The 26,874-nt window shown below is 43.8% G+C and overlaps 1 protein-coding gene across 3 annotated transcripts in view; it reads left to right on the top strand.

The window, feature by feature from the left end:
- TBC1D32 (TBC1 domain family member 32) overlaps positions 1 to 26,874 on the top strand; it is an 804,546-nt gene that overhangs the window by 263,390 nt on the left and 514,282 nt on the right. For all 3 annotated transcript variants that reach the window (XM_069235394.1, XM_069235395.1, XM_069235396.1), the window contains one exon: positions 12,278 to 12,360. In XM_069235394.1, coding sequence (XP_069091495.1) covers positions 12,278 to 12,360 — 83 coding nt within the window. The remainder of the gene's footprint in view (positions 1 to 12,277; positions 12,361 to 26,874) is intronic.

Below are 26,874 nucleotides of genomic sequence, written 5' to 3'. Positions count from 1 at the left end.
ATTCAGGACATCTTCAGGGCAGCCATGTGGAAATCAACGCATACTTTTGCGAGACATTACTGTTTAGAAGAATCTCAGCAGGGTGATATGACGGTAGGACAAGCGGTTTTACGACATTTTTTCCAGTAACGGTGAGCTGTTGTATTTCTTTATTCCTTCTTTCCCGCCAGCCCAGTTTGCTTTGCGCACATTGTATAGATTTGTCTCTTCCTTTAAAGTTGCGATATTTCTTATTTTTTCTACTCAAGGTGACGTTCTTTTGTCATGTTTATTGCTTATCTAATATTCTTTCTTTCCTACATCATCTTTTTCTTCGATGTTTCTGCTGATATATGTATGTTGGGGTACTCTATGGATATATGTATATAACTGCATGTACAGCTATGGATTGATGCTATACAATGTGCTTCATTACTGCTTGCTATTCTGATTCAAGCATGTGAATCTATGAAAGTTCCAATACTGGAGTAAGAAAATAAGTTACTTACCTGCAACTGTAGTTCTCCAGTTTTGGAATCTTTCATAGATTCACATGCGACCCTCCCTCCTCCCCTGAGATGCTCACCATTCCTGTTTTTCTTCAGGTACTCTAACACTCGTGCTCTGGAAAATCTGAGGGAAGGGAACTTCTCTCAGGAGAAGAGGGAGGGGAAGCCTAATTGGCTGGGGATTGCTTTGGTCCTTTTTGCTCATAGAGATAAAGATAGGCTACTAAAGTGAAAGTCTTTGGGCCTTTTTTCATTGCAGCAGCTTATATATACAGGGAGTGCAGAATTATTAGGCAAATTAGTATTTTGACCACATCATCCTCTTTATGCATGTTGTCTTACTCCAAGCTGTATAGGCTCGAAAGCCTACTACCAATTAAGCATATTAGGTGATGTGCATCTCTGTAATGAGAAGGGGTGTGGTCTAATGACATCAACACCCTATATCAGGTGTGCATAATTATTAGGCAACTTCCTTTCCTTTGGCAAAATGGGTCATAAGAAGGACTTGACAGGCTCAGAAGAGTCAAAAATAGTGAGATATCTTGCAGAGGGATGCAGCACTCTTAAAATTGCAAAGCTTCTGAAGCGTGATCATCGAACAATCAAGCGTTTCATTCAAAATAGTCAACAGGGTCGCAAGAAGCGTGTGGAAAAACCAAGGCGCAAAATAACTGCCCATGAACTGAGAAAAGTCAAGCGTGCAGCTGCCACGATGCCACTTGCCACCAGTTTGGCCATATTTCAGAGCTGCAACATCACTGGAGTGCCCAAAAGCACAAGGTGTGCAATACTCAGAGACATGGCCAAGGTAAGAAAGGCTGAAAGACGACCACCACTGAACAAGACACACAAGCTGAAACGTCAAGACTGGTCCAAGAAATATCTCAAGACTGATTTTTCTAAGGTTTTATGGACTGATGAAATGAGAGTGAGTCTTGATGGGCCAGATGGATGGGCCCGTGGCTGGATTGGTAAAGGGCAGAGAGCTCCAGTCCGACTCAGATGCCAGCAAGGTGGAGGTGGAGTACTGGTTTGGGCTGGTATCATCAAAGATGAGCTTGTGGGGCCTTTTCGGGTTGAGGATGGAGTCAAGCTCAACTCCCAGTCCTACTGCCAGTTCCTGGAAGACACCTTCTTCAAGCAGTGGTACAGGAAGAAGTCTGCATCCTTCAAGAAAAAGATGATTTTCATGCAGGACAATGCTCCATCACACGCGTCCAAGTACTCCACAGCGTGGCTGGCAAGAAAGGGTATAAAAGAAGGAAATCTAATGACATGGCCTCCTTGTTCACCTGATCTGAACCCCATTGAGAACCTGTGGTCCATCATCAAATGTGAGATTTACAAGGAGGGAAAACAGTACACCTCTCTGAACAGTGTCTGGGAGGCTGTGGTTGCTGCTGCACGCAATGTTGATGGTGAACAGATCAAAACACTGACAGAATCCATGGATGGCAGGCTTTTGAGTGTCCTTGCAAAGAAAGGTGGCTATATTGGTCACTGATTTGTTTTTGTTTTGTTTTTGAATGTCAGAAATGTATATTTGTGAATGTCGAGATGTTATATTGGTTTCACTGGTAATAATAAATAATTGAAATGGGTATATATTTGTTTTTTGTTAAGTTGCCTAATAATTATGCACAGTAATAGTCACCTGCACACACAGATATCCCCCTAACATAGCTAAAACTAAAAACAAACTAAAAACTACTTCCAAAAATATTCAGCTTTGATATTAATGAGTTTTTTGGGTTCATTGAGAACATGGTTGTTGTTCAATAATAAAATTAATCCTCAAAAATACAACTTGCCTAATAATTCTGCACTCCCTGTATATTGCTGTTTTGATGTACCGGGGGCTCCCATCTCGATGACTGGGAAGGATTCAAGCATGTGAATCTATGAAAGATTCCAAAACTGGAGAACTACAGTTACAGGCAAGTAACTTATTTTCTTAACCTACAGGTAGGTTGGATGTTGGTGGTAGTTACTGACAAACTGAAAAGAAGTGGTTAGTAGCTCAGTGAGATAGCCTAGTAATATGGAATCGGTCCATAATAAGTCAAAAACATATGCTGTTATTCGTTTGAGAACGACAAGTACCAATGCAAGGTTTATGAGAACAATTAATTATGGCTGTAAAAATGATATCAAAAGATTATGAAAGAAATAGGGTATCGGGCATAATTAGTGCATAAATATCGAGAATGTAACAAAAAGTATTGGAAATTATATTAGGTAGAGCAAAGTTATTAAGAGGTGAAAAGAAAGAGTTCTCCGGTGACCGATTGGGCTTTTGAGGTGTAAGCAGCTTTTAAAAGGCAGCAATGAGCGGGGATGTCGGTGCTGCCAAATAGACCTGATTGATTTGCTAGGACAACGGCCCTCCTCATACATAACAATATCTCCATTGTACCATCAAGGTAGCAAGGAGAAATGCAAAGCCACCTAAGAAACTAATGTCTTTCCTTAAAGTTCTGTGCTCTGCTCGCCCCTCTTTATGTCTGTTTCAGAACATTTGGACAAATCTTTATGAGAGCCATATAATTATGGAGACTTTCTGATTTTTGTGCGTCACAAAAATTATTTTTACAAAGCCTTGTAGAAAGCTGGATTATTAATTCGTTTTATGAGCACTGCCCTTTTATGGTTGAAGTGCTGCCATTGATTGTTGACTTCAAACACATTCTGGGCCCAAATAAAAAGCTGCTAACTTAAAAGTATATTTCACCATGTACAGGGTGGGTGAAGTTGAGGAGGTGACCGTACCTCATGGAGAGAATTATCGAAGAGACACTTTTGCCCTCTCCTTCACCAATTTCCCCAAGTTAAAAAATAAAATAAAGGCTTGCTGAGGCTGCTGCCAATGCCCTGGGTGTTTTCACACCCTTTAGTAGGCATCGGCTGGTTACAGCCTTCAAAGATTCACTGAAAAGCCACATAGTGCAAGGGTTTCCAGCTCACCATCTCTGCCTCCATTTGCTATTGGCTCCCCACCGGGTGACTGTGAAGGGAGCCGATATCATGTGACACACAACAGGACCGTGCGAGTTGGTAGGTCTGTACCTACACTACCTGTACATGCATCTGTTTTTGCACTTATGCATCTGTCGATCGATTCACCCATATACTAATACACGCACCCACTCACCTGTTTTTATGTGTACCCAGTTGCGGCTCCTCCATTAGGGTGGAGGAGCATTCCCTCCCGCCAGCAGCAGCCGCTGCAAATCCTTTAACAAGTGAAACAATAATATACCATGTTTATTATCGTTCTGTTTGTTAACGGGGCGGGGCATTGGGGATGACCAGATGAGGGGAGTGCACTGTGTACCTGCAGGTGTTGTCTTTCTGTACTTGAATATAAAAGACATCCCAGGCAGTAAACAGTCATTAGAACTAAAATAGACACCCATTGGCTTTGTCAGTACTTGCTTTTTGTTACTAACGATCCGCAAACTTTGTGTGACCGTGACAGTGTGGTAAATATTTCTACAACAGTGTACAGCTGATGCTTGTGAAACTGCGTCTCTGCGATCCAACTCTAACTTTCATGAACTCTGTTACTTGCAGGAAGTATCTCGAACTATCCCTAGCCATTTTGTCTATAGCAATAATTGTTTTTCATTGAGCGCTACCCATCTCACCCTGGCATTTCTAAACAATTTAAATAACTGATGTAACTACAGTTCATGTAATGGTACTCATTTTCCCAGCATCTGAAGCATGGAAGAAAGATCCTACCTTGTTAGGTTTCAAGCTCCTCCAGATCACAGAGGTTTGCCAACAACTAGCATTCTGGCCATTGACCTATCCTGCGGGCTGTAAGAATGTACGTGCCAATTTTTGTAGGTGATGACAAATTGCCTTGCGCTGTTTTTTTTTTTTTAAGTGGCTGTGTGTATTTTCTGCCTATAGTCTTTAATATTTACTTTAGTATTAGACCCAACTCGCATGTATAAATCTCCTCTACATTTCATAGTGCAACTAGGCAGTATGCACTAGTGCATGCGTGTACATTCAACAGTAGTAATAATTTTTTAAATGTCTGTATTTGTACATTACATTTGCGTTCTGCCCTTTCGAGCGTTTTGCTCTTGATTTCGTAATATATATATATATATATATACACACACACATATATATATACACATATATATACATATATATATATATATATATATATATATATATATATATATATAGAGAGAGAGAGAGAGAGAGAGAGAGAGAGAGAGAGAGAGAGTGTGTAGTAGCTTGTTTCAGACTTTATTATGAAGCCCTATATCAAGCAGGCTGAAAGGAATCTAAAACACAGAATGTTAATTAATAGGTAATATTTACAGTGATTAATCCTGAAGTGTGAATAATTCAGGATTTGTTTCCAAATGTTCCACGGGGATTTTATTTTTGAATGATTAATCCATTAATTTATGCTGATAACAAATATGGGGTCTATCCGAGTAAGACACGACCATGAATGATAAGAGAGTTTGATCTTAAATAACATAAATCCTGAGCAATGACAGTAACTCATTGAATTGTGCGCACTCTTTAAATATCTCTTCTTCCCTGTCTGAGAGGCTGAGATTAATTCTTAGTTAGATTTAATTATAGCATGACTAATTAAGCTCAATTATTCATTCTGTTAAGTTTTAAATGATTTATCAATTTTCAACTGGAGCAAAGCTGCTTTAGAAATTAATGATGTCGTCTGTTATGTTTGAAAAGAAGAAGGTCCAGAAATGTCGGAGTACAGTGTATTCATGACATTTTGAATGTAGACACGTTAACACTGCTGGGAAATAATCTATCATTTTCACGGGTGTTAAGGCGGCAAATAATATAACTCACACTCTTTAAAAGCCGGAAAGAATATGCCCTAGCACGCCATTTCTGGAAAAACTTTTTTTCCTTTCAAGAAAAAGGTACATCTAAGGTTGGCGTTCGTATATTGAATTTCTGTGACTCTTTGCAGTAGGGTTTTTGGTGATATTGTTTTTATCTCTTTATCTATAATTCGCAAATGGCCTTCAAAACAAAGAAGTGTAAAGCAATGAGGTCCTGTTGACCGTATCATATGAGGAGAGATAAAGACGTTTGCTTGGCTGCAGGAATGTGGGACCATAGTGTGAAATTCCTGTAAAGGATGAAGTAGTGTACATCCCCGGGAGATGTTAAATAAAGTGTTGTGGTCCGAGAGGGTAGTTTCCGGGGAAGCAACACAAAAATCCCGTTTTTTGTAGCCTGTTGATTTCATATGTGGCTTTGCAAGATCTTCAAGGAAAAACCTGCCAGTTTGCATACCACACCAAGATTTCAGGTGGTTGGATTTAATGTATTGCCAAATTTCAATTTCGAGAATGCATGTCCGTTTTTGTCGATAAGAGCAGGTGTCTCCAAATTGCTTCTTGAAGTATCAAATATAATCCTGCTGCCAAATTTTTTGTTTGGGGCGGTGGGGGGGGGGGGGTTAAAATGTCACCTCAGTTATGGGATGTAAAAACTGTGGACTGATCCTGCCAGGAGAGGTTAGAACCGACTGTGGTTTTGTCCTCTCATCTGGCCTCAAACAGCTCACCATCATCCAGCCTACCAGGGGTTAACCCAGTGCTCCATGTCTTGCCCACAAGCTCATTATCATTCTTTCTCTCCTAGGAAGAATCAGGTGCAAACTATTACTGATTTCCTGATCTTCCTAAACATTTGGACTTTAACAGATGTGCTGTAGGAGGCTGTTGCCAAGGAAGATACATAACTGTAGTCAAAAAAGTGACTCTTAAGCAAAACTCACTAAAATATGAAAGAGAAGCTTGAGGAAAGCAGAAATTAAATCCCTTACGAAGTAAAAGATGCGTGTCTGTTTGCCAGTATGTTGAAATGCAAATCGACCCTTGAGGTTTCAGGATTTGAGATGTCTAGCATTGGGAATCAATGTCAGTCAAGGTCTCTTTGTTTATCAGCTTAGAATGATAGGTGAACTTGTTGAGGTTTCCGTATTTTACGCTGTTTGGTTTGATGTTTCTGAGATAGTCCCCCTGATTCTGAAGACTGCTACCGTACGAGGCCTTAAATTCCTTCTTCCCTCTTTGGCATCCCCGGGCTGATGCACCCTATCCAAGTTTTACTTCCTCTCCCTGGTGATTCCCGGTATCTTTTTAGCCATATCCTTTCTCCCGTCTTTCTCCTACTTACCTTTTTGATCCCCAACTGTGTGTTTCCCCTTTACTCCTCCTTATTATATTTTTCGTGTGCATGAGCTGAGTGTCCCGTCTTTTTAAGGTTTAGAGCCCACCATTGTGTAATTCTTTCAAGGTTTTAGTTCACCCATAGGTCTCTTGCTGTTTTCACTCTCCTAGCATTCAGTGCTGAAGGTGTGGAACACAGAAGCCATTAGACAACACTCTCCCCTATGAACTGCAAGAAGAGACTGGCTATCCATCTGCAGTAGGATAGCCACATGCAATATAATCTCCACAACAATTACAATAGAAGAAAGATCCCCCGTATTGTTACCTCATTTTATGTAAGGGTTCAGGTGGAGCAAGGTATGAAGAGAAAAAAATGGAAATCAATCAATCAATTAATCAATCAAGGGTTTATAGAGCACACTACTCACCCGTTAGGGTCTCAATGCGCTTGGGGAGGGGGGAGAGCTACTGGTCGGATAAGCCATGTCTTGAGGCGTTTCCTGAATGATAGGAGGTCTTGGGTCTGGCGGAGGTGGAGGGGTAGGGAGTTCCAGGTCTTGGCAGCTAGGTGAGAGAAGGATCTTCCTCCGGCGGTGGTGCGACAGATGCAAGGGACATAGGCGAGGGCGAGGTTGGCGGAGCGAAGGTTGCGGGTGGGGCTGTGGAAGGTGAGTCTGTCGTTGAGGTAGGCAGGGCCTGTTTTGTGGAGGGCTTTGTGTGCGTGGATGAGGACTTTGAAGGTGATCCTCTTTGATACTGGTAGCCAGGGTAAGAGGTGGGGTGAGATGTGGTCGCGGCATGGGACGTCTAGAATGAGGCGGGCGGACGCGTTCTGGATTCTTTGCAGCTTTGTTTGGAGTTTGTTTGTTATTCCTGCATATAGGGTGTTTCCGTAGTCCAATCCGCTGCTGACCAAGGCGTGGGTGACGGTTTTCCTGGTTTTGACGGGAATCTACTTGAAGATTTTGCAGAGCAAGCGGAGGGTGTTGTAGCAGGAAGAGGAGATGGCATTGACCTGCCGAGTCATGCTGAGTGTGGAATCCAAGATGAAGCCCAGGTTGCGTGCGTGGGTAGTGGGTGAGGGTGCGGATCCTAGGGAGGTGGGCCACCAGGAGTCGTTCCAAGCAGAGGGGTTGGTGCCAAAGACAAGTATTTCTATCTTGTCTGTGTTTAACTTGAGGTGGCTTGATTCCTTCCAGCTGGCGATGGCGTGAAGTCCGTTGTGGAGGTTGTCCTTTGCCGTTGTGGGATCTATCGTGAGAGAGAGGATGAGCTGAGTGTCGTCTGCGTAGGAGACTATGTTGATGTGGTAGGTTTGTGCGATGTTGGCGAGGGGGGCCATGTAAACGTTGAAGAGTGTGGGGCTGAGCGAAGATCCTTGGGTGACGCCACAGGTGATTCCGGAGGCTTCTGACAGGAACGGTGGGAGGCGGACTCTCTGGGTTCTGCCCGTGAGAAATGGCGAAATCCAATCCAGTGCCTTGTTGCGGATTCCAGCGTTGTGGAGGCATGTGCGGAGAGTGTGATGACATACCATGTCGAAAGCTGCGGAGAGGTCCGGGAGGATGAGTGCTGCTGTTTCTCCTTCATCGAGCATGGTCCTGATGTCATCTGTGGCAGCATTGAGTACGGTCTCGGTGCTTTGGTTTTTGCGGAATCCGGATTGGGAGGTGTTGAGTACCTTGCTGTCTTCAAAGAACCAGGATAGTTGACTGTTCACGATTTTTTCGATGACCTTGGTTGGGAAGGGGCGGAGGGAGATTGGTCGGTAGTTCTTGGGGTCGTCAGGGTCTGCCTTTGGTTTCTTCAGCAGGTCGTTGATTTCTGCGGGCTTCCATCTCTCTGGGAAGGTGGCTGACTCGAAGGAGCTGTTGATGGTGTTGCAGAGATGGGGAGCGATGATGGTGTTAGCTTTGTTGAAGATATGGTGTGGGCAGGGGTCCAATGGTGATCCGGAGTGGATGGAGGCCATGGCGTTGGCGGTGTCTTCTATGTTGACGGGGGTCCAGCTGTGGAGGAAGTGGGCGTTGCTTGGAGCATTGGGTTCGTAGGTGTTTGTAGTTAGCTGGTGGGTCTGGGGGTTGAAGCTGTTGTGGATTTCTTCTGTCTTTCGATGGAAGTGGGTTGCAAGTGAGTTGCAGAACTCCTGTGATGGTGGGGGTTCGTTGGAGCAGGTTGTGGGGTTGGAGAGCTCTTTGATGATGCCGAAGAGCTCTTTGCTGTTGTGAGCGTTGGTGTCAATGCGGATTTTGAAGTGGGTCCTTTTGGTGGTGTGGATCAGTTGGTGATGTTTGCGTAGGGCATTCTTGAAGGCGATGTGATTGAAGTTGGTAGGGTCAAGGTGCAAGGTTTTTTCCATTCTGTGACATAGCCGTTTAGATTCCTGTAGGTCTGGGGTGAACCAGCTGGCCTTGATTCTGTGGGGGGTGTTTGTTTTTTTTTGAGTGGTGCGAGGGTGTTGCCGCAGTCTTCTATCCAGCAATGCAGGTTGGTGGCGTCTGTGTTGGGGTCTGGGGTCTGGGCTCTGGGGGGGGGGGCCAGGCGAGGGTGGAGATCAGTTGATCCGTTGATATTTTGCTCCAGTTGTGTCGGGGGGTTGTGTGCTGTGGTGGTGAGTGACTGGTTTCTGATAGGAGAAGTGGATGCATTGGTGGTCTGTCCAGCTGAGTTCGGTGGTGTGGCTGAAGGAGACGTGGTTGCTGGCTGAGAAGATGGGATCCAGTGTGTGGCCTGCGGAGTGGGTGGGTGAAGTGATGAGTTGCTGGAGGCCGAGGTTGGCGAGGTTGTCGATTAGGTTGGTGGTGTTGGTATTGTTGTTATTTTCCAGGTGGAAGTTCAGGTTGCCGAGGAGGATGTAGTCCGTTGAGGCGAGGGCTTGGGAGCTGATGGTGTTGGCGATGTCGTCGCAGAACTGCGGTGTAGGGCCAGGGAGTCTGTAGACTTGTGTTCCTCTGAGTGTGTTGTTGGCGTTGATGTGGATTTTGAAGTGGAGGTGCTCGACGGATTTGATGGTGTCGTCGGAGTTGGTGGAAATGGCTGGATTGTTCTAATGGCTGAAAGGCCGAGGTCCTGAGCCCTTCCAACAGACTACTGTAGAGACCCAGTCCTCTTCCAGGCTTTGTTTGTTAATGTCCATTTGATTTACGGTAGTTTGGATGACAACATATAGAGGGCAACGTTGAACAAGTCAGAAGGAAAAGGAGAGTTGTGCTGTGGTGGGTCAAGTGAACACCGAATGTAGCATTCTTCATTCTTTGCCATGAATCCAGTAATTACAAATTTCTGTGTGATCCCTCAGTGCTTCTTGTTGTTGTGTTTCTGTTTTGCGTCATCATGAGCTATTACAGTCTCACATGGGAGATAGCTCAGGAGTTTGGCGATAGCAAAATTATAGATTAAAGAATCAGAGGTTAAAACTTATCTTGCTGTCCTGGACAAAGCATCTCAATCACTCGTGTCACCATTTTTAGGTCATTCTACAGCATTAGCTGTGTGAGTAACCTTGTGTCACAAATATTGAAAAAAATACAATAAGTATATATAAAGCGGGATTAATATTTGCAATTGCTTGGAAGGCTGACAATGAAACACACAGTATTTCATGGAAGATTACAATGTCCCATTACCGTTCGTATTTCCGTTCCCATTAGGTTTAGATGAAGGGATTTAAAAAGTAATTCTCTACACCTCTGGTCCCTGTCCTCTCTGTATCTTTGCTTTCCTTTCTTTGTTATCCCCTCCTCTCACTGATTTTGATTTGCCTCCTCTAGGTTCCCCTTGCTCCACACTTGCAGTGCTCTGCCATTGTGCCACCCTTTCCTCCTTCTACATCCCCGCCCGTCTGAGCTACCACTGGCTTCCTGGCTCTACACATTGGTGGCTGCTCTGCTCATAATACCCAACTACCAGCGAAACAACTGAAAAGCCATTGATGGCACACAGTGTAGCTTGTTTCTGCATACACGTGTCTGGTAACACCTTTTCATGTTAGTATGACTTCTAGAACATGTAGGAATTCAGGGTAAGGCTCATCATAACCCATCATTGACATATTTATTTAGGACATGGGTACTCGCAAACATTTTCCTAGGGGCCACGAAGCTTGGTTAGTGATGTGACCGAGGGCCGCATTAATGCTACCAGCGTTCCAGAGAGGAGGTGGTGATGGGTGTCGGGAGTTGTGCTGGAAGAGTGCTGGGGGGGCTGAGGGGTGGGGGTGCCAGTATGATGGGTGTAGGGGAAGCGAGGCATATACATCTAGTAGCTGAACTGCACAATATGAAACCAGAAAACATGGGATTAATTCTGGCTTCCCCACTTTACCAAATTGTGTGATTTTAGGCAACTGTTTAATTTCACTTTCCCTCCTTTTACTACATTATTGCATATAAGAAAACCTCAAAATACATGGCTTCAGAATGTGCGCTGTACAAAACCTTCTCCTGTATTTGATTTAATAAACTATAATGTTGTTCATGTACAATAGGAACCCAGGTCACCCAAACAGTACACATAACAACTGACTTGCCCCTTAGTTCACTATTGGCATTGTTTTCAGGGTGGGGGGGTTGAATGATCTGAATGTATGTTTGAAAACTATCACTTAAAAAGAAAATACTTCTCAGTGCACTGACATAATATGATGTACTGAGGTGAAATGTTTCTGCATGTTAATGAATTACACTTTTTGATTTTGCTTGAGTCCTTATCATATTTTACACTTTTGCTGCAATATGTCTTTAAAAATGAAGGTCTTCCTAAAGTTAAAGGTACGTGATGACCTGGTTACTTCCTTTTGTTTCCTTCAATTAACGTTTAAATGAAGGCTTGGCTTTTTATTTAACATCTTTAAGCCCAGTGCTACTGTTGACCGGGGGCACCATGTAAAGGTCAGGGGGGGGCGCCTGTATCCCATGGGCACTACTTTGAGTATCACTGATTTGGGACGTTGATAACAAGACAGACTTATTAGATTTGGAAAAATGGATGTGCAGATTTATGTTGAAGCCACACCCACTGTATGATCTATTCGCCTGAAAACAAAAGCAAGTCTATTTTTTTTATCCCCACTGTTTCTTTACTCTGTCAACAAAGTGAGTTATTCAAGGGCATCTGCACTGTTCATAATTCTCCGGTATCCTGAGATTGGGGGCTTGTGGTGGCCCTTGTGAGGCCACCAGTAGTTGCCTAAGGTAGAAATGCAAGGTCTTGTGTCTTACTCAATCGACCTCTAGTAACAGCTTGCGGTACTTCAGCCTCCAGCAGGAAGGACTAGTCTACTACTGGAGTGACCTCTGTTTAAGTTCTAAGCCAAGTTGACTATTTTTTTCCTGCTTATTTAACTTGTGTGTCTTTGGCAGGTGTAGAGTAAACAAACAGCAATTAGTGGAACTGAGCGTGTAAAATGAACACGTTTTGCCATAGCTTATAAAGGCAGCCTTGCATTTCTATTCAGACCTATTTGCATTGGCAAAGCTTGTTTAGAGAAGTGTGACCTCTTCAGTCTGCCACTGGCTGGTTTTGTGGTTATGTTAACAATGTGTTTCAGTAAGCTAATCGAAATAATATCTTTCACTTTATTTATTTATTTTCCAGACAAGCGCTCTATCAGAGCGAATTCCAACCCCGGTAGCTGGTGCAACGTCCATCTCATCTGTCAACCAGGAATTACAAAGCAGGTAAATGAGTCTTCATTCATCTTTTTCCCCAGAAGCAAAGAATGTAACTGAATTGCAGAATACAGCAGAACCTTTGGGGGTTAAGGGTGTGCTATTTGTTAGACATCACTACGATTTTCAAGATGAACTAAGGTTTCACTGAAGAAACCTTTTGACATGCATGTCCTATAATTTGAGCTCTATGCAACTGTATCTGAAAATTACCACATCAGTACTTTTGTATAGGCTAATGATTGGTATTCATTCTTGACTAGTTATATTACATTTTGCACCCCTCGGTATTGTAGCAGTTGTGCTTACACGGACAGTGGATGGTGTGCATAGCTTAAAGGGAGGTGTACTTTGGTTGTTTAATGTAATGGCATCCTGGGCTTGACGCAGTTGGTGGGGAGCAGCCACGCTCCTAATTGGCGGTAGCCCCACAGAAGGTTGCCAAGTATATGGAATGAGACACACCTTGGCCAAGCCTGACTGGCCCTGGGCCTGTCTGCCACAGGCTGCCTTAGCAGCAGGGGGCAGTGCTGGGCCTTGCAGTGGATTCAGAGTTTTCTCCTGTTGTCAAACAGGTCACCCAGCTGCCAGGTAGGCGCTCCATGTTGCATTATTTTGAGCCTATATGAGGCCTGTCCAAACCTTGTGGAAGCTCAGCAACCCAAATGGGTCAAGGCTGCAAGCCAGCCCCGCCGATGACAATTGCAGAAGGAAAGGAAGCAGGCCGGGTTGTATTTGCTCCTGCCATTCTGTCGGCGTGGAGAATACATGGGGCAGCGGTGGGTCTGGACCTCCTGCCTTCTTCATTCATGAAGTTGGATAAAGCTGCGTGCAATGTAGAGCTAAAGAGGTCAAAGGGGGGCAATCTTTTCATTCAAGAACAAGCCAGAAAACCGCCTCTTGAGCCTACGTGTTAGCCAATATATTTCCCAAAATTTGGGGAAATGTATGCAGAATGGGGGTTTGCCAGTGTCTACTGACATTTCACTAGTGTGGATACCTCGCAAAACATTTTTCTGCAAGAACCAGTCTTCTGTGCCAAAAATGACACAAATTTCGTAAAAAGGGAACTTCGCTGGGGGGAATAAAAGTTTCACCCAGGCGTACACTAGAGGACCTAGGCAATGGTGGTGACACACTAAAGAGGCAGCAGGCAGGTGGTCACCGTGTTGCCAGTATGTCTTTACAAGGATAAGGTGAACCTGGCGTTATATTTGTGGACAACAGGACACCAAAGCTCTGTTCATAGTAGAACTTATTTACGAACAGAAAACTCTGTCACCTTGGCCAACGATCAGGTACATTCGTGATCTCCTTCTCTCATTTTGGAAATCCTTTAATTTCTTCGGGGATTTTTCCGGTCCTCCGAAGTGTAATCAGAACGCTTTGGTCTCCGCAGTGTCATTCTCATGAGGGCCTCGCAGTGATCTATGTATTGATCGGTTTCTCATTAGTGATTAAAACCACGTCCTCTTGGTGACTGAGACGATTTGACCTCACAAAAGGTTAAGCGATTCAAATGTGACCCCCCTTCATGCCAGAGGCGCTGTCTGTGTCACAGATGTCTTCTGTACGGGTACACACGCGGTAAAAAAAAGATGATTGCATAGATTATGTAAAACCACAGTTCGCCTAATGATCAGAAAGCTTTAATAGCATGCTTTTATTACTACTTGAGCAACTTCTTAAATATCGGTTGCAGCACGACAGCTGCTTTTCATCCATGAAAATGTCGGGTATTTGATGCTAATGGCGCTGATCCGATTAGTTCTGTTTCTTCCTCTAGTCTAATCCAACTGCTGAAGAATGTATAATAGATATTATAAAACCAACGAAGCAGAGGGTTTAAAGATTTTGCCAGCTCTGGGGAATCGGTACCAAATTGATTCCTTAAAACCATTATTGAAAGGGTTGGTGTATCATTTAAACCTGCAATCCGAGCAGCAGAGAAAGAAGTTTACAAGAACACTTTACTTTCTTTGATTTAGTTTTGCAATCAGACTTTGAAAAGAGTTGTCACTGCTGTTCACCCTCAGAAGCCCCCCCCCCCTTTAAAGCAGAAGGGTTTTCATTGATGCTGTTTGGCAGGCCAATCGAACCGTGAAACAGACGCATCAGCAGACATCAGCATCAAATGCCAAAAGTGAAAGACTATTTTCTTACTTTTAATATTCATATTTGCAAAAATGAAAAAAGCATGATAAGATTGCTTGATCCTCCCCCCCCCACCCCCCCGTGAAAAATTGCTTTTTAACAGAAATGAAGGCCTATCAGATAGATGTAATGCCTCTTCCAACCTGGTTGAGCCGTTCTTAACAAAGCTCTGAAACATAGACATACATATAATACGCTGTATGGCAGCTCACAAAAAAAAACAAAAAAAACAGCTGTGCTGTGATACTATTACGTCGAAGTACTAGGCTCGATCCATTCTTCTGCCAGTGACTGTCTTTGCGAATATGTACACTTTGTTTGTTGAACTCAGCCTTATTTGTTAGGGGGTGCTGTCTTTTGGGGGGTACCAGTGCATTCCTCAATTCTCCCACCATTTTGACAGAGCTAAAAAATGTGATTGACATGTGCCTCAGTGGTGAGTCCAAATAACATTGGGGATGCTGGAGTGGTTGCCACCAGTGGCGTTTCCAGAGGGGATTTTTAAGGGGCATACTACTGGCCAAGATAACACTGATGGGGCCACCTACAACGGGCGATCCTGATGACTGGACGCATGTGTGAGATAAATACGTTCATTGATAAAAACAAAAGTTAAAGCGACACAACAGTTGGGTATAGTAATATCTTTCTTTGGAATTAAAAAAAACATCCTTAGAAATTTACTGAAAAAATGCAAAAGTTAAAGTGACGTTATGGTTAGGTGAAAATGTCATTTTAGTCTTAATGTTTTAAATTTAAAAGCAAATTAAATTCAACAGTTATATTTTAGTTATTTTAAGTAACTATAACTTGCTCCCCCTTCATGCACAGTGTTGTCCAGTGTGTTAATTTAGTTTTCACCAGTAATGCTACCAGTGATGGTGTAGAACATGTCGTGAGTTTTGTAATACATGAGGCCAAATGCATTGCATTGCGAAGGCGTGAGTTATAGTTACTTGAAATAACTATAGCTCTAGAAATTTAGTTTAAAACGTTATGTTTACACTGACATTTTCACATAAGTATAATATTACTTTAACCTTTGTTTTTTTCAGCGAATTAGTGAATTTCTGATGAGTTTTTAATGCAAAGTAAGATATTATAACGATATCTATAATGTCACTTTAACTTTTTTTCAGGGAATTTCTAGTTTTTAAAAAAAAATTATTTAATGTAAAGTAATATTATATTGCTGTGCGCAAGGCCAAAGCGCCCAGCGAGGCCCTGCACCGACCCCTTGAAGCATAGCCAACCCCCTGCCGTGCTCGTCCTTGGGCTGCGCATGGTGAGAGGATGTTAGCTGCAACCCACCTCAGATACTCAGGACCCGTCAGCTTTAAAAAAATAAAAAAAAAGTTGATTACCGCAAGACTCTTGTAGGGGGCAACAAGGCCCCTGTACATCTGTGGGACTCTCCCAGGAGTCCAGGGCCCACTTTGGCTCCCTCGGGACACATACAGGATTGCGACAACCTAAAAAACTAAAAAAAATTAAAATAATTTGTCCCCTCTGTGTACTTCGGGGCTCCCTGGACAAGGTCCAGGATACCTCTACCTTACTCTTTATACTTAATTTTTTTAAGGTTCAGGACACGGGGTGACTGAGTCTCCATGTCCTGAAATGGCGGGCGTAACATTTCTCCTCTCGTAGCGGCTAGTCACTCAGATTGTGAGCTCCTGCTGGATTGAGAAGGCCGGAAAGAAAAGAAAGGCCCTCTCCTCCAATCAGATTACTCTATTATAATAAAGTTGCATGCTCCCAGGACTCCGGCGACAGTACTGCGAACCAAACTGTTCAGGTATACATACATTTTGAACCTTCATTTCCCCAAAACTACTGAAAGGATTTACCCCAAATCACAAAAAGCACTCTTACTGGGTAAATATGTAGCTTTATACCAAATGTCATGTAATTCTGTTCAGCTGTTTGGGCTGTAGTGCTGTTCAAAATTCCCTATAGAAATTGCATGGGGAAATTGCGGTTTGGGGCCCCTTTTTTTCACGGGCCCTGCTTGTTGGAACACCTCAAAACTTTAAAGGTTAAAGGAAGCAGCTAATGTGGATTAACTTCTTTTTTTTTTTAGAAAGTTTCTTAAGATTTGTCAAATGGAGCCAAAGTTATCACCAAACCATAAATGGTATCTATCTATCTATCTATCTATCTATCTATCTATCTATCTATCTATCTATCTATCTATCTATCTATCTATCTATCTATCTACCTATCTATATGTATATGTGTACATATGCATATGTATGTGTATATGTGCATATATATGAATCTGTGAGTGTATATAATATCTATCTATCTAGATCGATCTATCTATATTTTATATACATACATTCACTTAAAAAAATAAGGGTTACAGGGACGTTTTAGTTAGGCTCACATTTTAAACGTACAAAACCATAGAAATTCATCAGTTATAGTTACACTTACCTCAAGTAACTATAACTCGTGCCCTACGGTAACTATAACTCGCGCCCTCGCCATGCACAGTTTTTTTGTAATTTTTTTTACACCAAATATTACATTGATATTATCAAAGATGTCATTAAGGCTGTAATTTGTGGGGTAATTATCAGTGCATGGCAAGAGCGCGAGTTATAGTTACCTTTGGGCATGAGCTATAGTTACTTGAAGTAACTCTAGCTCTAACTGGTGAATTTCTATGGCGTTGTACGTGTGAAATGTGAGCCTAACTATAACATCCCTGTAACCTTTGTTTTTTAAAGTGAACTTCTTTGGTTTTTTAAAAATTCTATTTACCAACTATAATGTCCATGTAACCTTTGTCTTTTTTCAGTGACTTTCTATGTTTCTGTTTTAACATATAGTAATTTTCATTATCACATGTTAATCCAACCACCACCATGCACTGCCTTTGGCCATGCGCGGATGTGGTTGGCCACAGGGTTTCGCCTGTGGCCAGGCCCTGGAACCAACCTCCTTTAAGCACCCAACCTTGCAGCATGCCAGGCCTTCGCTTGTGTGCAGTGGAGGATGCCTGCAAGACCTGGCCTGCAGCCAGACCCAGCGGCCAATCCCCCTAACCATCCAGCTCAATGCTGTGCACAGCCCTTTGGCCGTGCGCAGCATAAATTGGCCGTTGCCTCTCTGGGTGTCAGAATAGGTGTGCAAGGGTGTTTCTTGGGGTGAGGGCTGTGAGAGTGTCTGTCTGGGTGTGAGAGTGCATACAGGAGTGTTTTAGTTGGTGTGTCTATGTGCATGGGTCTCTGAGTAGATGCATGAAGCTGTCAGTGGAACTGTGAGTAGGTGTGTGAGGGTCTGACTGGGGCTGTGTGTGTGCGCACAAGGGACTGAGTGGGTCTGTGAGTGGGTGCGTGAGTTTCTGAGTGAGTCTGTGAGTGGGTGCATAAAGGTCTAAGTGGGTGTGTGAGTGGGCAAAAAAAGATTGAATGATTGAAGACTGATGTATCAAGCATTTTTACAAATTAAAATAATTTGTAATTTAAAAAAAAAAAAAAAAAAAGGGAAGCAAGTCTGGCTGGACTCGAACCCTGACTGCTCAGTGTGAAGGTCTAGCGCCCTTCACACTGAGCTATTGCTTTTTATGTTTTTTCATGGGCCTATATGGGCTATGTGTGACCACAAGGGAGCCCTCAAGGGCTCTCCCGTGGTCTCCATATTTATTTATTTATTTTTTTTATTTTTTTTTTTGGGGGGGAAAATGCCCTTACGTGCTAACTGGCACTGCAAAGGAAGTCTTAAGGCTTCCCCCATGGTGCCACTGCTTCAGCAAGAACGGAGCTGCTTTGACAGCAGCTCCGTTCTTGCTGAAGCATTTCATCTCGATCCCTTGCTTTACGGGTCCCACTGTCAAAACCCAAAGGGTTTGCTGTGGCTTGGCTGCAGAGCTGCAGCCAAGCCACAACAAACAGCTATGTATGGGGTGTGGGCACCCCGGGACATTGCAGGAGCTGGCCCTGGGGGATGGTGGTCCCAATGGCCATTAGTGGCTCCACTAGGGGGGCTGCACGCACCTCCCTAACTGGGCACACAGCGCTGAGAGGTGGTGGTCCCCGGGGTGCGTAGGGGCTGCGCCCCCCCCAGCAAATCATTTACATTTCACCCCAGGGAGGTGGTGGTCCCCGGGGCAGCAGGAGGGGAACCGCACCTCCCCCACATATTTAATTAAAGCTCTGGGGAGGTGGTGATCCCCAGGGCAGCGGGTGTGCATGCGTTCCCCCACATATTATTACAGTAATGCCCTGGGGCAGCAGGGGAGCACGCGCCTCCCCCCACTTATTTAATCAATGCCCCGGGTAGGTGGTGGTCCCCGCAGCAGCAGGGAGCACGTGTGTTCCTCCCCTGCATATTATAAACAGCCAAGGGGAGGTGGTAGTCCCCAGGGCAGAGGGGGCACACGCCCCTCCCCCACATATAAATAATAAGCCTCGACAAACAAGGTGGTAGTCCCCAGGGCAGCGGGAGGGGGCCTGGAGCCCAGCCCTCCCACATTTGTCAATAAATGCATCCATGAGCTTAGTTAAAAACACAGAGCCCATGCTTGCATTTTTATTTTTATTTTTTTTAACCTAGGATTTGCTACCCCGTCACAAATATGCAGAAAAATAAAAATGCTGTTTAGCCCAGTGGGGGTGGGGGGGCATGGGGTAGGGGTGTCCCTTTGGCACCCTACCACTAGAGCTAAGGGGTCATGTTGTTAGAAACCTGGCCCTTTTTCTTTATTTTAATTTTTTTTTTTTTTTTTTTTTAGACTTGGGTCCTGCCAAGACCCAAGATAGCCGACATCACTTCAACGGCTTCTGTTGTTGAAGTATTATCAGCCAGTCAGATCTCAGCACAAGATCGAGAAGTGTTGCAAATCCTTCATGTCCCTATATATATATATATATATATATACTGATGTGGATTTTCCTTCATTTCTCTAAAAATACTGAATGGAATTATACCAACAAAACAGGTTGCTCTCTGTACCAGGACCTACCTTTCTGCCAAATTTGGTATAATTCCGTTCAGTAGTTTTGGCGCTATTGCTTTTCAAAATAACTATAGAAAAATGAATGGGGAAAACGTGTTTTGGGACCCCCCCTTTTTCTCGCCCCTCCCCCCCTCCTTCACCCCCCCCCCCCCCCCCCCCCCATCTCCCTCAGGCGGATCACCCCAAAACTTTCCAGACACTAGCTGATGTTACTGGCAAATTGTTTTGGAAGGTTTTGTGAAAATTCGTCAAGCGACGCCAAAGATATAGGCAAGAAAAAAATTGCTTTTTATATAGTAACGAAGTCCTAACTATAACTACCTAGTGGTGACCGCCACTAGGTTTATATATAAATATATATATATATATATACTGCCATGCATATATATATATATATGGGCTGCCACTGGAACTATGCAATTTAGTGGCTGCAGCATAATCCATAATCTGGTGCATAATCTGCACATTTTAACAAAAATATATGTTTATAGCTCAAATAGATCAAAAGTTACTACAATCAGTGTAACACATGCTCCTTTGCAGTAGAAAACCATTCTTAAGGCTAACTGGTCATCTTTCAGTTGCTTATTGCTGTATTTAGGTGTTAAACTGATACTAATAAGGTGAAATATTTTCCCAGTGTTACTGGCAGCAGGGGGGGCACGGCCCCCCATGTATAAATTATAAGCCCCAGGAGGTGGCAGTCACAAAATATGCCACATTACACCGCATAATTTGATATTTCTTCTGCAAAATTTGGTTCTCCCAATGCCCCATAATTCCAGTGGCCCTGAAATATATATATTAAACATTACAAACATAACTATGGTCCGAGAAAGGGGCCAGGTCTTCAGAGTGGCTCAGTCACTCCAGTTTTCTTCTCCTCACTCTCTTCTGCAGTCTATTTGTTAGACGTTCACACTCCTTCTTCTCATATCTTTCTAAAACACTCATGGCCTGATTTAGGTCTTGGCGGAGGGGAATACTGGAGGGTAAGACTTCATCATAAACCTGACAGAAATCCTGTCCTCCTTATCACGATCTCATGATATCCTGTGGAGATCGTAATAAGGCGGTGGCATATCCGTCACGTTCGTGGCAGAGCATTCCCCTCCGCCAAGACCTAAATCTGGCCTTTGGTCTGCATATCTCACCCCTCATCTCTTACCTCTTCAGGACTCTCTTTCCAGTCTCTTACACACACTTTCTTGCCTCTCATTCACTTCACCAGCCCTCAACACACACTGCACCCACTCACCTGTCGACACTGTACTTTCTTCTTCATACGCATTCACAAGTATCAGCAATTACATTTGGCACACCTGACAGTTGCTCTGTGTGCTCTGCAGAGTGGCCAAGGATTGGATGAGCATCTATTTCGTACTACTTCATTACTCACTGAGAGGCACTGTGAGAAATTCGCCCTGCATTGGACCAGAACTCCACAGCTGTCATTCGGGGCCTCCCCACAGCCTAAACTCACACAACTGCATAGGTGTAACTGTTTAAAAGCTCCACACTTGTAAATGAGTATTACGTTATATTAAAAACTATAGAAACACAACATCCCGGGAAATTAAATACTCTTCGAAAATCCAAGAGCTAGTAAAACATGAAATATATGCAGGAACAATATTGTTGTTCCCAGGATGAGGGGGCAGTGTTTGACTTTACTGGCTGTGGCTGTCACCAGTGATGGGGACACAAGGGAGGAGTTAAAAGTGTGTGGGGGGGATGCAGGCCCCACTGGGCCCCTCTAGCATAACCACTAGCACTATTTGCAACACTTTTACTCTCGTAAGGTATTTCTTTCTTTAAAATGAAGTAAATATGGCAAATGTGCAGGGTCACTTGTCATTCTCCCCCCAAAATAAAGAAAAAGTACATTCAGTTTAATAGTTCTCAGTGCTCCCTCTCCGACTCCACACTGTTGTACACAAAATCCTCACAAACTAAATCCAACTAATATTATAAAGAAACGTTGGCAAAGCCCATATATTTTTTTTTAAAGCCAATTGGTTTGGTCTTGTCGTCCTAGCAGCTTTTACAGTGCTGCACGGCATCAATAAGAAAACAAAAAGACTGAATGATGCGGCTTCTGTTGCCAATTGCGTCATTCTGTTGATGCGCATGTGCATCAACACCATTTACGCGCCTACAGAATGAATAGGGTACAACTGACCAATCGATGATAGCAGCACTGCTTAGTGCGCAGAAGCTATTTTGATTGAGTACAGTGCGCAACAGCAAATGGCAGCTGTTAGGCAGGCCAAAAAAAGTGCACTAAAAAAAGTGAAACACCTGCAAAGGGTGGAGGAGCAATAGAGCAGTGGTTCGAGGTAACGTAAGGGGGAAATAGAATAAAAATAAAGCCAGGTGGGGGAGGCGAGGCAAAGCAGCAAATGAAGGAGAAAGTAACAGATTGTGAGAAGCAGATGACAGAGAGCAGCACACGACGGAGACAACCATACGGAGTGGTGGGAGTGAGGAAAAGAAGCACACGAGAGAAAAAGCAGCATGTGAGGAAGAGATCAACACGGATAGCGATTCAGGGTCGGATTGGAACCAAAAAGAGGCCCAGCAACCCAAAAACGTGGCCCACATTAACGAAGTGCAGACTTTCACACAAAAAGTGCTTGATTAGTATCAGTGGGTTACTTTTTGGAATGTGTGCTACTTTAAGCATTTTAAAACATGAAGGGTGAGTAGCACTGGTGAAGACTGGAAATACTGTATTTGTAAAAACGGAAAACTTACTTTCAGTGTCAACGTTTGGTTGTGAGCATCCCGCTCACAATCAACTGTGGCCTCGTCTCTGATTATCACTTAAATTAGAAACGTTTAATTTTCAGTGGCTCACTCCGTTTTCTGCCCCTTCTTTTATAATACCAGCAGTGAATTATAATCTATTATTCACTCGTGGTATAGTAAAAAACAAAAATGCCTACTCTCGCTGTAGTCTCAGTCAGCAAATCTGTCTAATGGCTGGCACAGGTGTGCAGACACACCTACACCAGCCATCTGAGAGATTTACCAGGACTGGCAAAGTCGTAGCCTTGGCCTGAGGGTCCTGCCAGGCTTGCTGTCCTCCCCATTAGGGACACATTGTAGCATCACTGTAACTGTAGCCATGGGTGCTTTTGCTTTAATCTCTACAATGCCCAGCGCTACCTGTCAGTCATGCTGTCACCTCACCCTCTCCCATCTCATCACAGGGGAGTACTGTTGGCAAGAGTCAAACTCACCGTACTCTACCTTATAACAAGGTGGAAGAAGGTGTGGTGAAAAGGCTAGAAACTGACAGCTAGAACCTACACATGACAGTGAGGACTCCACCTTCCTGCTTCAGTTCTGGAGGCTGGTAGAAGCTGTGCTCCTGCCAGTACAGTCAGCTGAAACACAAAGGCTCAGCAAGCTAAAGGAAAGTAAGTAAAATAAAACCCCGTAAAGTAGTATGTTTGTGTGTGTGTGAGTGATAGCGTAACTTACTGAGAATAAGTAAGAGTGATTGAGAATAAATGAGGTTAAGTTAGAATTAGAGAGTGAGTATAACTGAGTACATGTGAGTGTGAGCTAGAATGACTGAGTGAGAATGAATTAGAGTGAGGGAGGTAATTATTAACATATGAGATGCCCGGGCAAAAAGTAGACATATAGGATGTAATTATTGGCATATTGGACACTTGTGGCAAAATGCTGGTACTGGCAGTCTGATTGAGACACTCAGGGGTGATTTGCCACACTTTATAAAATCCTTAATTGATTATAATTCTTAGTATAAGAAAAACTACTGCAAAATGCTGGCACTGGAATATTGGAGGTAATTCCTGGAAAATGGGGTAAGGCCCCCATGGCACACGCTGGCACACTAGTGGTAACTTGTGGTATATGGGACACCTGTGGTAAAATGATGGCACTGGCATATTTGAGATCATTCTTGACACTTTGAACACCTGTGCAAAATGCAGCTACTACCATACTCAAGGTAATTCTTGGCATTAGGGAGGGCCACTAGGGCATATTGAGTGGGGAGGTGCAGACAACCATGACACCATTCTGGCCTAGTACATACTAGTGATAATTATGGCCTATGGGTCACCCATGGTATATGGGATACATTCATAGCAAAATTCTTGCCCTGGTACAATATAGATAATTATTGGCACGCAGGGGCATGCACTACATACTTTGACTTAAATGGGGGCGAATCCAGGAGTTTCTCCATCTTCACTGAGTTGGTACATGTTTAAAGTACTTCAGCATTTAACAAGTGCCCTTTCAGAGCCAGTGTTTTTTTTTAACCAAATGTAGATGAATACTGTGCTGTAAAATATACTATTTGACCTCGTTTTTTAAAACTGTTTTAGGGGGAGAAATCCCCCAGAACCTTCCCAGAACTTGGGCGTGCTCTCTCTGCTCGCTCACTGGAATTCAGATAAAGTATTACATTACCTCCCACTTTTAAAAACAAATAGCCTCTACTGCATATTTTACAAACCCTAATGCTGCTTAAAGGCAGTGCTTAATTTGTAAATAAAAGTGCTGGTGCCCAAAGCTCTCCTCTGAAACATGTGGCTGCTGCACTAAACTTTGAGAGCACGGAATACTGAGGCATCATAATACTAAAGCCATCTCAGGCCTTTTTAATCCATTTTCAACCACTCCCTGCTCCTTCAGTTCACTCTTGCAGCTTTCTCTCTTTGTGATGCTTTTCTGTCTTTCTCTTCCTCCTTATTTCCCATTAGTGTCTTTTGCTCACAGAAAATACCTGATCCAAAAAATAAGCTACCAGCCCCCAAAATTAAGGGCCTAATTAAGAGTTTGGCAGGTGGGGAAAGCCCATCTGCCAAACTCCCAACAGGGTGGCTGCCGCCTTCGTGGCGACCACCCCACCGTAGCTATTAAGAGTTTCACACTAGGCCGGCGGGCCGAAACCTTGGTTTGTCGGTCGATACACTAGCACCCTTGCAATGTTCACTGTCTGCAAAGCAGAGAGTGAACATTGCAACTTGCTGGGCAGAGGGACCCCTGCATGGGCAGTGCAGGGGGCCCCATGCACCTGTTCTCTGCCAGCCTTTTGCCATGAAAAGGCTGTCGGAGAACATGGTTGCAATCTGCAGGGCAGCGCTGCCCTGGTGGATTACGATCTCTGCCACTGTCAAGCCACCGGGATCATGGATCCTGGCGGTGCTGGCGGAACCCAGCAAGTAAGACTTTAAAAAAATCAGCCATTACTATATATATATTTTAAACTCTTGCAAGCAATCTTACCTCAGGAGCAGGAAGTGGGGGGGAGGGCATGGCTGGTGAAAATGGTCATGCCCCCATCCAGGAAAAAACAGGGGGACCTTCAGCCTTTGTGCACGTCCTCCCACCACGGCCCACTATGGCCTAAATGTGAAGGCCTGGCGGAGAAGGGGGTCACATGAAGGACATTGCTTTATTTCTGGGCAGGATGGCCCATGGGGGCCGAGGTTAGAACAGCCCAGCAGGAGCACAGCAACTACTGGCCTCTCAGTGACACCTCTGCACTCAAACCCCCACCCTTTCCCCCACCCACTATGGGCTGAATGTGAAGCCCCAGTGGGGTTGGGATCACGTAAATGACACAGCTTCTAGGCTGCCCCATGGAGAGGGGCCAGGGGAAGCGAGCAATGCCACATCACTTCGCCTCTCAGCATCTTCAGATTCCTCCTTCGTTCACTCATTGTGGCCTCAGTGTAACCGGCTGGTGGAGGAAGGAAGTATGCAGCTTCTAGGGTCGGGCTGGCCCCAAAGAGGCAGAGGCGAAGAAGCAACAACACTGCCATCCCAATGTCACTGCTGCCAGCCCAGGCAGCCCTGTCCCCTCCTCTAAATTATCACTGTGAGGCTCTAGCCCTCCCACCTCTGTCGGCCCCACAAGGCAGTGGCCTGGGCAGGCAGGAATGGGAGGAGGGAGGTACGGAGAACAGTAGCGCACTAAGGGCAGTTGGCGGAGGCCTTCAATAAAACTGGCCCACAGCTGGCACTCAGGCACTGGCCCATCCACAAATGCCCGATTGCCCGCTTTACCAATCCGACCATGGATTACATGGAGGGGTGGAGGGTGTTTGGTTTGATAGCGCAGATGAGTGAGAGAGCTAGAAAAACTAATCACTATCATGGAGTGCTGAACAAAAAAAGAAAAAAGTAGTCATCTAAATCTGATTAGTAGATGGTTGTAAGCCATCCAATGGTAAAGAGGCTGTGTTCCCTAGGAGGGACAAACTGAAGAAGGTGAAGGCAAGTCATAGAATCTGAAGCAAGTAAATGAGTGACAATAAAGAACAACTGTGGTAAGGAATGGGGTTGCTCTAGGGCCACTGTAAGTTTTTGTTAAGCCCACGACCCTCCTTTCACACCCAGAAATCTTACTTTTAACACCATTTGTAATATTTGTTTCAAGGAAAGCTCTGACTTCAAAACCAAACGTATTCGTACCAAAAATGTGTTGGTCTTACTGCAGGAATACAAATTCAGCTGTGAAGTTTGATCTTTTCAGAGTATCTTTTTGTTTACGTTTTTTCCTTCCTCGTTCAATGGTAAAGTGAAAATTGTTGCTGTTTAGTTGTTAAATGCGAGGGAATCGTTTTTGCTCTATAAAATCAACCAATTATTCCATACTGTCCTCCCTCATACCGCCGGTTGGAAATACCACTCTCCTTCACCATCGGTCTACACTGCTTCCGTTTTTTCTGCCAGGCTGTATGGACTTTTCAAATAATTTTTTCTACCCAAGTCTTGGGATTCATCTTTCTGTCAGTGTATTTTAAAATCTGGTCAAGTGAGCATTTGCTTTTTTCAAGTGGTCAACGTAAGCCAGTTGTTTTTATATTGATATAAAACTAATATAATTTTGTAGTGCTCTTCCCAGTAGCAGAGATGACCTGCATTTTGTTATAGCAGAGACATGAATTATTATTGTAGGGGGAATTTAACAATATTATAAGAGAAAGCTGTTTAATTGAGAATTCACGTTTGCATACGAGTGATCTCAGCAAAATAATTATTACCCAATTGCTGGACCAAATTATTAGAACCGCACAATACGTTATGCTAAAATCCGAAGATACATTTTCTCATTGTCCAACGTTATTTGCATAATAAGAACCTAATTTCAGCTTCTTGCCTAAAATTAGCTGAAAAGGCACATTTTAAAAGACATATGAAAAGTGGAAGCAGACAAATATTCTCTGCCTTAGGTAGTCTGGTCATGTCTTTTGGACCACCACAGATTGGATATGGTCTCACACTTAAAAACTACTTGCACACAAATATTACTTTTCTGCTGGTAACGGAAAGTTTTGCAGTCTGGTGTTTTTGGCATTACACTCAATGGAAAGCAGTTCTATGCAGTCAGACTTTTTTGTTAGGTAAAATAT

The sequence above is a fragment of the Pleurodeles waltl genome, chromosome 5, assembly GCF_031143425.1.
Source record: "Pleurodeles waltl isolate 20211129_DDA chromosome 5, aPleWal1.hap1.20221129, whole genome shotgun sequence".
NCBI lineage: Eukaryota > Metazoa > Chordata > Amphibia > Caudata > Salamandridae > Pleurodeles > Pleurodeles waltl.
This window is presented reverse-complemented; position numbering and strand designations above follow the sequence as displayed.